General features: G+C 43.9%; 1 protein-coding gene across 2 annotated transcripts in view; it reads left to right on the forward strand.

Annotated features, from left to right (window-relative positions):
* The window catches only part of Ebf2 (EBF transcription factor 2), a 196,473-nt gene that overhangs the window by 152,630 nt on the left and 27,500 nt on the right, over positions 1–16,343 (forward strand). For both annotated transcript variants that reach the window (XM_035452552.1, XM_027390269.2), the window contains exons 8-10: positions 1,389–1,506; positions 3,197–3,327; positions 4,024–4,150. In XM_035452552.1, coding sequence (XP_035308443.1) covers positions 1,389–1,506; positions 3,197–3,327; positions 4,024–4,150 — 376 coding nt within the window. The remainder of the gene's footprint in view (positions 1–1,388; positions 1,507–3,196; positions 3,328–4,023; positions 4,151–16,343) is intronic.

Genomic DNA, 16,343 nt, shown 5'->3' on the forward strand with positions numbered 1-16,343 from the left:
GCGTTTTTAAGGAACATGGAATTATTTCATATTGAGATATAAGTGAGGTTAAGTTCCTCCTCTTTCATTTAGTAAGTTAGGAAGGTGTGGCAGAACAATTACAGGTAGGATATCAAGAGATTGCACTGGGGCCATAGGCAGAGAGAGTCATTCTGAAGCACGGCTCATTAGATTATTCAATGCCCTTCCCGGAAAGATTTATACATATTCATGAGCATGTATGTAATAAGTTCCTTTCTCCGAAGAGCCACAGAAAACCTGCTGTGTATAACTACATGAGTTGAGAAGTAGCATTCCATCTGGGACACTCTTCTTCCTGGGTCAAGTCCAAGGGTGGGTGTGGCCAGGCATGCTCTTTTCTGCCTCTCTGCTCAGCTCTGCCTTTGAATTTCCTTCACAATCTGACCAGCAGCAGATAGAATAGCATTAAATTCCATGGCATTTGTGCCTGGCTTGTAATATGTATTGGCTACCATTCCACAGTCTGGACACAAGACCTCTGAGAGCCGTGGAATGGCTATGCCTTTCAGCTGCTGTGATTGCTAATGCTAATGGCTCCCTTTCTAGAACCTTCTCCAGAGTTTAGACCATGGTAGAATTGCACTGGACAATGTCATCTGTCTTAGTAACTGGACAAAGGAGGAAGGAGTAAAGCAAATGGGACATGAAGCATCATAATTTGGCCAAATGCTTTACATGCAGCGTCTCATTTTATCTCATTCAGGCCTGCAAGACAGCATTATTTATGTTTCCTAGATAAGAAAAACTGAGATTTTTAAAAGGTTCAGTGATTTGTCCATGGGTTTACATTAGGAGAAGTGGCCTGGGATTTCCATTTAGTTTTCACTCCAAGTTCTTGCTCTTCATCACTCCACACCCACCCCTGCCCTTTGCTCCAGTTAGACACTAAACATCCTGTATCTCCCATACCACAGTTGGGGAACCTTATCTTCTTGCAGAATCTTCATCACTGTTTACTCATACACAGAGATACTGGAGACAACTGACCAGTGTTGCAATGACTACATCTGAGGTACAGGATCCTTATGTCCAAGCTCAGAGAAGTGAGCTTCCCCATGGAGGTTCTGTCTTAGTTCTTGCATCGCACTGTCTGCACCTGTGGCTTCGGCTGGAGGACAGTCCCGCTGGTGATGAGGTTTCTGGAACTAGCAGGCAGAAGGCTAATTTCCCTTGTCATGACATGGACAGAGTTTGAACTCAAAGAAATGAAAATGATAACCTGTGGGCCAAGGGCTGCTTCTTGTTATACTCCAAAATTCTGTCCTGTCTCCCACTTGCCTTCCAGAAGCATTCCAGGAGGGTTCCTGGTATACTGACAGCCTGGTGGGAAACTGACCAAGCTTTCCCCTTTTTTGCTTTAAATGCAGGTCGTGTTGTCAACAACAGTAAATGTGGACGGACATGTGCTGGCTGTTTCCGACAACATGTTTGTACATAACAACTCTAAGCATGGAAGAAGAGCTAGAAGGCTTGACCCATCAGAAGGTAGGGCTGGGAGCCAACACAGATAGAGTGTCCCGTACCTTATTTGTATTGTTTGTTTGCTTATAGACAAAGCCTCTAGCCCAGGCGAGTCTAGAACTCACCATCTAGCTGAGAAATGACCTTGAACTCCTGATCTTCTTACCTCCACCTCCCTAGTGCTGGGATTATGGGTGTCCACCATCAAACTCAGTATATACAGTCCTAGGGATCAAACATGGGACCTCTGGAATGCTAAGCAAGCACTCTACCACCTGAGCCATATCCCAGCCCCACGCAGCTGTAAACACTGGCTGCAGTCTGCCCCATCAGCTGACTGCAGTCCGCCCCACTCAGCTCACGGCCAGCACTCAGGTTCCTGCACCTCGTAGTCTCTTCTATTCCAATCTGTGTTTTTCTTTCAGCGAGGCTGGTATTTCAGGCAATCGCAGGCCTATGACATCTTAGTTAAACAGGAACAGTACAGTGCCAGACGTGTATGAATAAGTGTCAGATGTGCCCTTAAACAGATTGTGGGCAAAACAAAACAATGTGGAGAGTGAAACTGACACTAATTGATTTTTGTTTGCTTGGACAAGAAGAAATCACGGGCTGCTCTGGGTAGTTTTCCAAGTGCATTAAACTAATTAGAAATACTGCTAACTGTTAAATTTCAAGTTGTCCAAAAAATTAAAGTCTATCCATGAACAAACTGACAAATCTGAGTGAATTCCATCTCATTTGCTTCCCCCCCCCTTTTTTTTTGCCTCACCACAAACTTACTGGTGTTAGAAGACCTCGTGACATAGACAAGAGTCAAATCCAGCTGTGTCTTCAATGTTGATGCTTTACTATTTGTTGCCTACCAGCCCCCTTCCCAACTCAGCCCTTAAAATGTATCTTATATCATTTTAAATAGGAATTAATGAACTGAAAGAAAATGATTGAATCGGTAAAGAATTTGGAGTGGTGTTAATTCTCCCACAGTGGGCACTGAAAGGGAAGAAGAAAATCCCAGAGTTCAGAGCTCTGAGCCCTTCTTGAGTTGCTTTTGACTGATTGGATGTGATTGACTGGCCGTTCAAAGGGGGCTCATGTTTTTGGAGTCCTGCCAAAGTTCTCCACCACCTTTGACCCTGTCAACTTTGGAAATGGAGTGATGGATTGACTTTAGTTATGGCCAGAACACCGTATTGGGTTCCTGTCGGGATGCAAAGTCCAGGGGCCTTGAACATATGCAGGAAGGGAGGAAACGCCATTCCAAAGAGTTGGGAGAGTGACTAGAGGGTGTCTCTAGGTGGGGTTGAGCAAACCCTTCAACTGTGATAGATCCTGTTTCCTCCTTCTCTCCCCAGCATGTTAACAAGCCCTGTAAATCTTAACATTGGAGGGCCGAGGAGGTGGGGAGAGAAAAGGGATTTACACTTTTCTAGAGTGATCAATGTATAAAAATATGGGCAAAAACAACAGAGTTTTAAAAACAACCTTGCACAATTAGCTAAGTGTTTCAGTCTTTCATACATAATGGCCAACTCATTAAGCTTTAATGGCCTGGTTAAAACCAACATCCAATTAGGGAAGGATGGCCAATCAACACAGCTCAACCTGAACTTCTTGGAATGACCAACAGCTTTCCAGGACAGCACCTTTCCCAGACTCCAGCCATCCCCAGCAAAGGACACAGAGCTGATTTTGTTCTTTCTTGTCTTCCTAGCTACACCCTGCATCAAAGCCATCAGCCCAAGTGAAGGCTGGACCACAGGAGGAGCCATGGTCATCATCATTGGTGACAACTTTTTTGATGGTCTCCAAGTTGTGTTTGGTACCATGCTTGTATGGAGTGAGGTAGGTCAAAGACATTCATTTCCATGATTTCCTTTGGCTCCATAGTTCCTTGGGGCTGGGGAAAACTAGAAATTCCTAGAGCAGCATCCTCATGAACACCCATGAACACTGTGTGTGTACTATGAACAAGACATGCAGGACATCAAGACATGGAAGTCATAACATTTGGGGAATGAATTCCTTAAAATGATAAATATACATTGCAGTTTTATATAAGCTGCTGAAAAATAAAGTCTAAATATTGGCTCATGGAAGAGTGATGGAGAAAAAATTAAGGTATCTTTCCACCATTGAAAATTATGTTTTGGAAAAATGCTAATGATACCAGAGAAGAGCATGTTTATGCTATGATGCTGAGTGGGAAAATGTCAGAGTTAACAGTGAATATGTATAATCTAATTCTGTGACACACAGCCATTGAAATGTCTGGGCAACATACCAGATCTTAATATTGGTTGTCTCTGCATTATGTAATTTTAGATTTCTTTGTATAGTTCTGTAAATTCCTATTTTCCAAATTGGATATGTTTGATTTACAATTTATAATCAGTGAAACTAACTAAGCACATTACCAAGAGAGCAGTATGGGTGCTGAGTTGGGCTTGGCAATTGCTAACCTACTATGTAAGGCCATAAGCAGTGGCCTCTTGGGTGGTTTGTCTAGTGACTGTCTTTTCTTGCCTCTTCACTTCTCAGCTCATAACCCCTCATGCCATCAGAGTACAGACCCCTCCCCGGCACATCCCTGGAGTTGTGGAAGTGACCCTGTCTTATAAATCCAAACAGTTCTGCAAAGGAGCCCCAGGCAGGTTCATTTACACAGGTAAGAAAGAAAATAATTTCTAAGACAGCTGGTTCCTAGCCCATCTCTGCTCTACTTAACAGCATCTCTGTCATCAGCCCAGTTATTCTAGGTCTTTCTGGTACTACAGGAAGAATAGACTGACAGTCATCAAATGGGGACGTGCAGATTAAATTCTAAATTTGAACTTTACCCGGGAAGCTTCCTTATGATCTGATTGATGGCCATGGCAGCTCACTTGGGGAACACACCCTTAGAAACTAATCTCTTTACAGTCATGCTGGGGCAGCCTTTCATATGAGCAATCAGATAAACATAATCCAAGTTGTTAGCTGTGACTTCTCCTGACAGTGATTCAAGAAGGTTGCCCAGTAGAGTGGAGCAAAGTATTTTAAAACCTGACGAAAGTAAAATCCACCCAACTATCCAATTTTCACTGAATGTCCCCTTCAGATTGCCGAGTCCAAATAAATCAGTTGAATGACTGCTTTCTCTGGGTGAGGAGTACAGTGACACATGGGACACACTGGTCCTTCCCTGTCTGGAGCCTTAGGAACTTTTGGAGGAAACAGTTGATTGACTGCCCAGTGCAGATGGAGACTTTCTAAATTCAAAATACAAAAGGACCCATTGGAAGATGTGTGCATTTCAGGAAGAGAGCTTGGTGTGGGATGGTATCATTGGATTCAGGACACCCAACTTGTGATCAGGTTGGACAGCAAGTAATGGGAAAGAAAAGCTATTGCCATCGCGCCAAACAGGGGACAGTTCACTCTTTCATCTATGCCTTTTGTGGAATGCCATAACTCTAGCTATAATATACTGAAGTGAGGGAAGTAAAGTGCCTTTAGCCAAGGGAACATTCTAGGGCCCAAGGCAGATAGCAAAGACAATGAATGGTGTGATTTCAGTCAGATGGAAATAAAGGTAGGAGATTGAGGAGCCTCAGGTGTGTCAGCAGGAGACTACTCTGAAGAAGGGACATTGAGCTTAGAACAGTATCACAGGACGGGGCAACCCACAGAAACACACCCCCACCCTTACCTCTGCCCCTCTGTGTGATCCATTCATATTTCATTCCTATTACTCCATAGCCCCACAGAGCTGGCTGGTCACTGGTGTTTCCTGGTACTGTACCTGGAAGTCCATGACTCTGTTGGCATGATGGGGTATGCCTGGCAAAGAACACAACAAGATGATGAGTCAGAAATGAAAAAGAGCTCAGTGCCACTGGACAGGAGCAAGAATGCCAGGGTATTAGAATGAAGTCCCTGGGGGGTGGGGAGCAATGGGAAATGAGGAAGTCTGGCGGGCAGGCAGGCAGGATGTGGGGAATATGGAAGATATTGAGCTAAAGAGTAATCTAGACAAGAGTAGGAATGGCAGGGATGGGTGTGGCCTTGGATGGGAGGAATCTATTGCTTCACGATGGAAGGAAGCTGGAGAAGGCCCCTTGGGATTCCAACAAGGAAAGTTGAGAACTGTGAGGAGGAGCTGAGAAGGAGAAATTGGAAGAGGAGGAGCCTGAGGGTATGAACTGTTCCTAAGGGCTGGTGAAGAAGGCTCTAACTCCAGGACACTTAGCACATACTTGGCATCTCCAGTGTTTAGTTCAAGTTCCCCTGGGAGTAGATGATGGGTTTAGATTTGGAAGATGCAGGTGAGTATACTAACAAGTACTTTGCAGCCAGCCTTCAATTCTCTACTGAAGTTGGGAATGATCTCAGTTCTCATGGGACTGTAGACACTTAGAGCCAGATGGGATGTTGTGTGTGTGTGTGTGTGTGTGTGTGTGTGTGTGTGTGTGTGTGTGTGTGTGTGTGTGTTTGCACCTCTTTTGAAAACTGGGACTTTTACTCCAGGCTGCATTGAATTGCCAAAACCTACCTTGACTTTCAGAAAAATGATGTCAAATCTCTTAACCTCTGATTCTGTGTAGTCACTGAATAAATATATGTTCAAGATACAAAACCAGTAACATCAGGATACCTCAACATCCTCCATCCTTCCTGAAGAGAAGATAAATATCCCCATTCCCAATAATTAGGTTAAGTCTCAGAAGCAAAAGGGATTGTTGGAATATCTATCAGGGAGGGAATAATGGGGAAAATCTAGGAAGGCTTCCTAGCAGAGGGAAGGATGCAGAGGCATTTTTAAATAGTAGTTTTCCAGCTGAAGATGTATAGTTCTCGGAAACAAACACAGTGCCTAACAGAAGAGAAACCCATGAAACCATAGCCGCTGTGTGGTGTATGTCAGCAAAGATCTCTCCCAATTCACTACGTTGTGACTGTGCCCTGTATTGTTATTGGTTTGCTGACACATCACTAACATTGCCATCATTTGTTTATGCATTGAGAATGCACAATGGTTAACCTCATTCATAATGAGCACACACACCATGCTCAACACTGATACTTAGGACACACCAGACCTGCAGACTCTTACCTTCCAAGACACTAAGATATGAAGGTGAGCTGTGCATGTTGTAGAATCAGCATGTTGGGACCCACAGCTTGACTTGCCTGCTACAGACTTTTCTCTATCTAGTAAAGTAGGATATGTATGCCACAGGGCTGAGAAGAGGACACAGGAGACAGTGTGCTGGAGGGTAGGGTACCACAGTAAAAACTGTACAACTATCTCTCCAAGTGGTTCAGAAAAACAGGGTGGGCTTGCAGTATTTCCTGATTTTCTTGGTGCAGACACTCCACTGTGGTTCCAAGCTACTATTCGACACTGTAGGTTCCTGGAAATTCAATCACCTGCTCTTGCAAGCTGGAAAACTAGGGCATTGTAAATACTTGGGACGGAGTGTGGAGACAATGAACCGTATGTTAGATACATGCTCAGAATGTTCTCAATATTGCTTTTATTCTTCCATTGGTGTCATTGGGCCTCTGGCTTGAACAAGGAATGGCAAGTGTGATATCAGATTACTAATACCTGTGTGAGATGCTGGAACTAGATGTTAGAGCAATTGCTTTCTAAATGCTTTTGTTTGTTTGTTTTTGAAACAGGGTTTAACTGTATAGCCCAAAGTGGCCCTGAACTTGAGGTCTTCAGGCCTTAGCCTCCCAGGTGTTGAGATGAATTGAGTATTCTCAAACTTAAGTGTTGAGGAGAACTTAGAATAAGCCAAACAGGGCCTAGGACAGGAAGACTCTAGGGTGGGAAGGACAAGTATCATATTTGACTGACACTATGCACAAGACAGAGGACCTGAATGGATGGCAGTCTGGAGACAAGCTGAGGGGCTGGAGACTAAGTCACTCAGGAATATTCTCTCAGCTCATTGAATACTATCAGGAATACTGTGGTGATCAGGTTTGCCTTCACAAAGGTAATACTGGGGCTAGGGGCTGGATCAGTCAGCACAGTGCTTGCCATATAAACATGAGGACCTGACACCAAAACATAGAATACATGTTAAAAAAAATCTAGACATGGTAGTTTGAGAAATCAGACAAGAGGACACCTGGGGCTCATTGGCCAGCCAGTCCAGTCTAATTGGTAAGCTCCATATTTATCAAGAGACTTTGTCTCAAAAAGGAAGAAATTTAAGAAGATACTCAGTGTTGATCTCTGGCCTCCACACTGGCATACAGAGGGACAGACATGCACTCAAATATGTGAGCGTGTGTGAGTGTGTGTGTGTGTGTGTGTGTGTGCGCACACACACACACACACACACACACACACACACACACACTCACACACACCGTGGTCTTTCTGGCTGTGGTTCAGAGCATGGCTTAGAAGACAGTGTGGACGCAGAGGGTCAAGTGGAGGCGAGTGTGGTGGTCCAGACTGGCAATGACAGCAGCTTGGACTACAGTGCTGGTGGTGGGGACAGGCAGAAGTGAGTGGAATTTAGGAAGTGGCATTGACGGAAGTTGATGATTGATAGTATGGGGTGATGGTTGGAGAGGGGAGGGATGGAAACGATGCTCAAGTTTCAAGTTTGAAAAATTGGGTGGGTAGAGTTAGAAAGTGATGTTTTGTAAGGTATAAAGTGCTAGGGGAGTTCAGAGGGAGGACAAAATACTTCCAGCTGGCTGAGAGGTGGGAAGATTTAATATTGTAAAGATGTCGATTAATGAATACATTTAGCACAATGCCAATCAAAATACCAACAGAATGTTTTGGGGGAAACTAAGCAAAGCATCTGGAAGGGAACTAAACTAGAACTTCAACGTTGAAAAACGAAAGGGCCTTGCCCCTCTAGACTTTAAAACTATTTTAAGGTTTAATAATTAAAAGAATATAGGATTGTGCAGGAGTGTATAGAGATGTCAAGGAGCAGAAGAGAAAAATCTAAAAATAAACTCTTTCTGCACATATCCAGTGTGTCAATACTTAAGTATCAGCATGCTGGGGAGCTTTCATATCAGTGTGGGAAAGACGTGATAGGTCAACATTGTCAAATGGAGATATTTTTGAATTAGCTCTTGTCCATTAAAATGTAGATATGGCAAAAGGTTATATATCTAAAACATAATTATTATCTTGAACCTTGTCCATATGGACCCTAAAAAGAAATCAATGAGTCAAAATTAAAAGAAGATGGCTTCCTATAGCTTCTGTGGCTGAGGATGGCCTTAAAAACAACACTAGGGAGCATCTTTAGTTCTAAAAACATGCTATCTTAGGTACAAGAAGATTCATCTATTTGCTGAGCAAAAAATTTATGCTTCCTATTGCCAACTGCCCTTCTATTGCATTGTGGATAAAGAAATAAGTATTAAACATTGTACATATTAAGAGACAAAGACAAAGACCAAGGGGGAAGGCAGCAAATATGTTCAGAAGTAATACATGGATGTGACTGGCATGGTTATGCACACGTGTAATCCCAGCTCTTGGAAGGTAAAGGCAGCAGGATTATGAGTTCAAAGTTATCCTTGGCTGCATCATGAGTTTGAGGCCAGCCTCAGCTACAGGAAGTTATAGGAAGCTTCATTATTAGGAAGGAGAAGCAAGGAATGAATGAATTTACATCTACTGATAATCATAGAAATGCAAAAAGAGCAAGAAGAGTGAGGAGGTATTTTTTCCATATCTAGGTGACAGATTTATTTTTTCAAGCAAATGAAAGTACACAGGTTGGGACAACTAGAAGAAGGTGCCGGCTTTTCTCATACAGCGTGACAGGGGGATGGATGGTTAGAGAAGCATTCCTGGCTCGTTCTAGAACGTGTGTGCCTGATGACCCAATGGCTCTACAATCAGCAATGTCTACTTAGAAAGTAATTGAATTTGCTCTGGGCTCTTCATTGGAGTGCTATTTATAGTAGTAAAAAATTAAAAATAGCATTTGTGTCTAGTGGGGGATTCATTAAATCAAAATGGGACATGTTTATACATTTTAAAAATCAAAAATAATACTGTTGATGGAAGCTTATTTACATGAAAGACATGTGATTCAAATTATTTTAAATTTTTTATCAATTTATTCTTTACATTCCAATCCTGGTTCCCCCTCCCTCCTTTCTTCCCACCCCCTCCATTCCCCCCTATTTTTTTTAAAAGCATGTGCATAGTCTGATAGGCATGGTAGGACATGCCTATAATCCCACCATTGGGAGGTGGAGGCAGGAGGATTAGGAGTTCAAGGAAATCCTCAGGTACATAGTAAATTTGGGTCCATCCTTGAATACATTAAAAAAAAAAAAACCTCACTCTACCAGATAATTGCTTTAAATGCTTGTACTGAGCATGGCAGCATATAGCTTTCATCCCAGCACTTAGGAAGTGGAGGCAGGGTGTCGTAAACTCTGGGCCAGTCTAAACTACATGGTCTACCTGCTCTGTTTACATTTTACAAATATCAGAATAGGTGTAGTAACATACAAGTAAGCAATTGTGGGTTTTAGGTATTAATATTTTAATTTTTTTCATATTGATTACTGTGTCTATTTGTGATTTTGATAAAAATTATAAGATAAAAAACTCCATGTCATATGTGTTTAAATATGGAAAGCATACATGGCTAAACTTGACTTTTTGGGTACAAAGATGATCTTTGTGGCCAGAGGTCAGGGGCTCTCCTTGCTTTTGAGAGGGAGGGGCCTCAAAAGGCAGGCAGAGTGAGAGGGTTGGAGCTCTGCAGCCAGAACTGTAGCCATTCTTCTACCTTGAAGTTACTGGAAGCCAAATGCAACTCTTACTGGTGGCCAAAAGGAAACAATGTCATCCACAAAGGTGTCCAGGACCCCAGGAAATGGGGTTGTGTACTGTTGTTTTCCTTGCTAAATGGAAGAACCATCATGAAAGACAATTTAGTCTTGGTGAGATGGCTGGAAAGGCAATGACTTCCATAGTAAACTGACACTTCTCCACTCAGACCTGGGTCCTTACTCCAGCCAGCCCACAGAAGTGGGGCTACTTTTACTACGGAGAGGTAGACAAAGGCCTCTTGATTTCTAGCTAGCCTGGCCTCCCAGAGCTGGGGTGGGGACCACAAGCTGTGTTCTCTGAGCACCTCCCATTTTCAGTTCCACGTCTGGGGCTTCCCTATGGGATGGTACTCATGGCTGCTGTAGGTCCAGACAAAATTCTCAGCTCCAATAGTGACTTTTGGAAACTCACCCAGGTCTTAGCAAAAGAGAAACTTGGAACCGGGAGAGCTGTGCTGGACAGGGTGTGAGTGGGTCTAGAAGACCCGCTTGCTCAGTCAGGGAGTCTACTCTTGGGGACCGCTGTGGCAAGTCTTTTTCTTGTCCTTTTGCTAAGCCCCAGCCTCACTGAGCCTCATTTTCTCTATCTATAAAGCTCCCATACCAGTTATATGACTCTCCACGGTGGCTCCCTAATGAACGGATCCTAAGAACCATCAAATCATGCTTTTTGAGGATTTCAGCACCTGCATTTACATAAGAAATGAATTTAGGAGACTAGGTTCTGCTCAGGCAGCTGCCTCAGAGACTTGGTGACTCGGAGAATTGGGAGGGTTCTTAGGAGACTGGGGGCATGTCACCATGGATACAAGAGTTGTGTTTACTCTCTGGTGGAACTTCTGAAATGGAGATGCAAAAAGCAGGCAGGAAGGGAGACTTCAGTAAGTTATCTCCTCCTTTGCCACATCCCTTCCATCCATACAGCCCTGTGGTCCATAGTCTAACTGCAGATAATTCAAGGAAGCACTACCATGATGGGGCTTAACCCAGCAAATATACCTGCTATCATTAAGTAGAATGCAGCCTTCAGTTCCCCATGGCTGCTGTTGCCAAGGACAATACCAGCAACATCAGGGCTCAGATAAACAACACAGTTTCTTCACACATGCGACTTTGCAGCTTTGTTTTCCGTCATCCACGGTTTGCTAACCTGCAACTTGCTGTTTTGGAGTTGAGAGTCACATGGGACTCAACTCATCTGAAGAGTCCAATTGCCTCTGTCTGGATTGAAACCCAGAGGCGGTATGCCAGCTGAGGCTGAGCTGGGAGGAGGCCCCCTCCTCTCCTCTGCTCTTCTGGAAGACTTTTCTGCAGACAACTGGCAATGAAAAAAGGTCATCTTGGTACCAGTGGGACATGGTGGTTGGCTGGGCAGAGTTCTCAGCTGTCTTTACTTGATGTGGCAGCAAGCTTACAAGGAAAGGCTGTCCCAAGCATGGCATCTCTGTGTGTGTGTGTGTGTGTGTGTGTGTGTGTGTAACTGCTGTCCTCTAATTGTAATCTTATATTATCTACAAACAGCATGTATGTGCTGATAGCAGCTTGTTGAAGACTGGGGATAGATGGACCCAGCTTTTTACTGTTGTTCCTATGGTTCTTTGTAGAATTCAGGCTACACAGTGTGTGTGTGTGTGTGTGTGTGTGTGTGTGTGTGTGTGTGTGTTTGTGTGTGTATGTGTGTGTGTGTGTGTTGCATGTGTGCATGGATGTGCTTGCCCATGAGTGTGTGTATGTGTGTGTGTTTGTGTGTGTGTGTTACTATGTGTGCATGGGTGTGCTTACCCATGCATGTGTGTGTAAGCCACTGGTTGATGTTGGGATATTCTCCTTAATCACCTCTCTAACATATTTTTCTGGACAGACTCATTGAAACAGGGCTTACCAATTCAGCTGGACTAGCTAGCACAGGAGCACCTGGGATCCATCAAGTCTACCTTTCCCCCAGTGCTAGGGTTACAAGTGCATACCACCATGCCCGTCTTTCTATGTGGGTGCTGGGGCTACACTCAGTCCCTCATGCTGGTATAGCAATCCTGAGTCATCCCCTGGCCCCAGGCTGTACATTTGATTACAAGTTAAGTCTCTGATAAATCATATGAGATGGAACTGGTAAGAAAGAAGCAGTGATTATAATTTAGTAATTATGTCTGTCATCTGTTGAGCTCACAGGCCGGACTCTTCTTGTGGCCTCTAATGACCACCACCTTTCCCCGTGATGACAGTTTTATTAGTACCTCAGCTTCATAGGTGAGAAACCCTTCTTCGCACAGACAAATTAAGTCAGCTGCCCATGGTTGCCAAATAGGTTCCGTCTGAGCTGTCTAATTCCAGAGCTCAGCCCTTAGTCACTAATGGTGCTCATCTTCGGTACTATGCAAACTGGATCTGGGGCAGAAGTTGGCTTGGGGGCAGGGGCTGCTGTTGGGTAAGCAGACTGACCAAGATAAGAGACAGGAATCAATCATTCATACAGTATTTAGTATTACTGGGTGTGTGTGTGTGTGTGTGTATGTGCATGTGTGTGGGTAAGTGTGTATTGTGTGTGTGTTGTATGTGTGTGTTTGTGCTATGTGTATGTCTGGTGTGTGTGTGTGTGTGTGTGTGTGTGTGTGTGTGTGTGTGTGTGTGTGTGTGCACGGGGTGTGTGCGTGGTGCATGTGCTTACACACCATGTGGCACACATAGGAAGGTTAGAGGACAATGTGTGGAATGTGTGCTCTCCTTTTTAAGCTTTACATGGGGTCCAGGGATTAATCTCAGAATGCTAGGCTTGCCCCACAAGGCCTTTACCTGCTGACACCCCACGGCTTTTACCCAACTTTGTCCACAGTCTTGTAGCCATCCTTTGCACCATTTTCTAACCTACAGAAAAATGAGGGGGCTAGAGAATCCCTCAGTCAGTAAAGTACTTGCCAGAAAAGCATGAGAAGCTGAAGTTGGACCTCCAGCATCCAAACAGAAAGCCAGACATGGTGGTATGCATCTGTAATCCCACTGAGAAGCTGAGGTTGGACCTCCAGCATCCACATGAGAAAGCTAAGCACCTATAATCCCAGTGCTGTATGGTGGGGACAGGGGGACCTCTAGAGTTTATTGGATATCCATTCTAGTTGAATCAGGTCCAGGGAGAGATCCTATCTCAAAAATGAATGAATAAATAGATAAAAGTGGAGGAACAATTGAGGAAGACACTGCACACACATGTACTTTCGTGCACAAAACCATATACACACACGTGAGATCTCCCTACTTTAGAGGGAGGATGAAGTCATTTATGTCCACAAGGGTAATTATGCTATGAAAGCATGAACACAATCACCATGGCAAGCATCTGGCGGGAGGATACACTGTGGCTGGCTGGGTCCAGATGACTTCCCTCCCTCCTTGCTCTTTGACCTTTTGTGAGTCCTCTTGTCTGTAAAATATGAATTCTTTCTGAAAAACATGCCCTATTATGCCTTTGATCTCTCTGTTTGGATTAGGTGAGATCACAGTTGTTGGGGAGACAGGGAAAGGGACACTCTGAGAACATGGCTGTGGCAGGTAGGGGTCAGTGGGAAGCAGTTGGGGGGTCACAGGTGGAAAGGGAAGCAGAAGAGACCAAAGGTCCCAGATGGTCTGGCCGTGTGCAGATGCTTCGCAAGGTGTGCAATTAAATTTCAAAGTGGCAGTGATGGCCTGGCTACTGAGGACACCATGGAAAGTCAAAGACTTTCTGTTAGTTAGCCCTCTCTCCCCCAAGATGTCTTATCTTTTTCTTTATCAGAAGCCCAAAGTGTTGATTAAATAGCACTTTTCATTATTTGTGGGAAAGTTCCAATCAGCAGGAAGAGGTGGCAGCTGGGAGGAGGAATGGGCAGCCCTACACCTCAAATCATCCCAGACAGTCTGCTCCCAAAGGCGCTGCTGGGGGTGTGGGGTCCCCCTTCAATAAAAATGCACCAGGCAGATGTGAAAACTTGATCTCAAATGTTAATAGCTCATCCATTTCATATTTCATTTTTGCCTACATAGCATTATCATGGGGGCAAAAATCCCATCAAAGAAATGAATCTGATTTTCAGCTTAAAATATCCAGTTCAGATAGCAAAAACTGGCCCGAGTACAATTAATCCCTGTTCAAACTGGAAACCAGTTGGATCAACAGCTCTCTTGGTGGCCTGTACTTTTACAGAGTTGCCCATATTCCCAGCTCTTTCGAAAGGCAGTTGCTTCTTCAGCTTAGTCTAAAGAGTAATGTTCCCCCTGCCAGCCCCAGAGTAGGACGCTGTTGCTTCACTAGAGACCGCCCAGCTACTTAATGGACTGGTGATCCCCGCTATAATATTCTGAGTGCACACTGCGGAGCTCGCATGGGCTCATAAGTGCTGCCGGGTGGCATTTAGGTTTATGCTTGAAATTTATCTTTAATTTTTACAGTTGTCTCCTTAACCGTGTATATTACTCCCTTCTTCAAACAATCTGTCTTGCGACTGCAGTTTCTCTTGAAACCAAAGCATAATTAAATATTAAATTAATATTTCATTTGAAATTAAATATCAAAGGCTTCCGTCTAATCTTTCTCTCGTGCATTTTTGGTTCCCCTGTGTTCTTGCGCCTGTGTCCACAAAGGCAGGTGCCACCTCTGAGTAATAAGCTCTGGTTTTGTCTTTATTCCTTTCATTTGCTTTTCTTTTTTTTTTTAATTGCTGCTGCTACATTGACTCAAAAGTCATGATTAGAGATTTCAGTGGGTCCTCAAGGTTAAGGGCAGGACAACTCAACAGCTTACCACTGAGGTGGCCCAATTGTCTTTCTCAGAACATGTCACTAATTCAAATAAATAAGATCCTTAGAGTCATAAGCTGCAAGAGGTCTTTGAGGACAACAAGCCCACCCATGTGTTTGCTGAGAAATTTCCCAAAGTCTTTCCTGGCCAAGCAGCAGGGTGAAGATGGTGTCACTGGTCACCGCTGATGTCTAAAACAGATTCCCTGATAGGGTTAGATGTGAAAACCCTTGTCTCTGGAACACTAGCAATCTGGATTAACACAGCCTGAGCATCTCTAATCTAAAAGTTTGAAATTGGAAGTGCTCCAAAAATCCTAAAGGTTTTGAGCATTTAACTCCATGCTGTAAGTGGAAATTTCCACATCTGACATTCCATTATGGTGGGATTTGATCCCAGTCTAAATGCAGGTGTGGTAAAAATGTTGCATGAAACCTTACCTTTACACTACATGTACATAATATGCATGAAATGTGAATGAAGCTCATGGCATACATAGGCCTCGTGTCCAAGCTATCTAATTACAAATATGTAAAATTTTCAAAATAAAAATTCAAAATCTATAACACTTTCTGCCCCAAGCATTTCAGATCAGGGGGACTTAACCAATGTAACATATTAGGACATTTGACAGGTCGACATTTGTTAAGAGATTGGGAACAGGGAGAACCCAAGTGATGGAAGACTTCATTAGAATCAACAGGTAGGGTCAAGGGACCTTGCAAACTGTGATGGAAAGGAAAAAAGATAGTGTGAGAACAGACACTTGTCCCAAGACTTCTGAAGTCCTCCCAAAGCTGGGCTGTTCACCTCTCTTCCTACCCTGCTAACAAAGTCAGTCTCCAGGACTGAAGCCAAAGGCCAGAGATGGCCAATGAGTTTGCCTTCCTTCCTTTCTGTGCATACCAAGCTGCCTCATCTTCGTATCCAGTGTTTATCTTGCAGCCGTGTCACATGGCGTCTAGCTTTATTTGGCTTTGGTTTTTGGAACAAAGAGCAAGATTCCTTTCAAGTGTTTTCTTTATTCTTGAAGGGAGTTGGGATTTGGAAGTGGGGTTTGGGGGGTCCTCTGATTCTGGGGGCTATCCCCCTCTGTGTAGCATGGGCTCTGTGAACAGCTGATCCAAGACCAGACCATTCTCTGCACATGTAGATGGGGGCACATGGTAGACTGCAGAGCTACCGCCTTTCACGGCCTTGCCATAGAGACTCGTAGACTGCATTTGATTCTGGGATCCAAGGGCAGAATCACTGCTGAGTGAAACCC

This window comes from Cricetulus griseus (assembly GCF_003668045.3).
Source record: "Cricetulus griseus strain 17A/GY chromosome 1 unlocalized genomic scaffold, alternate assembly CriGri-PICRH-1.0 chr1_1, whole genome shotgun sequence".
Lineage (NCBI taxonomy): Eukaryota > Metazoa > Chordata > Mammalia > Rodentia > Cricetidae > Cricetulus > Cricetulus griseus.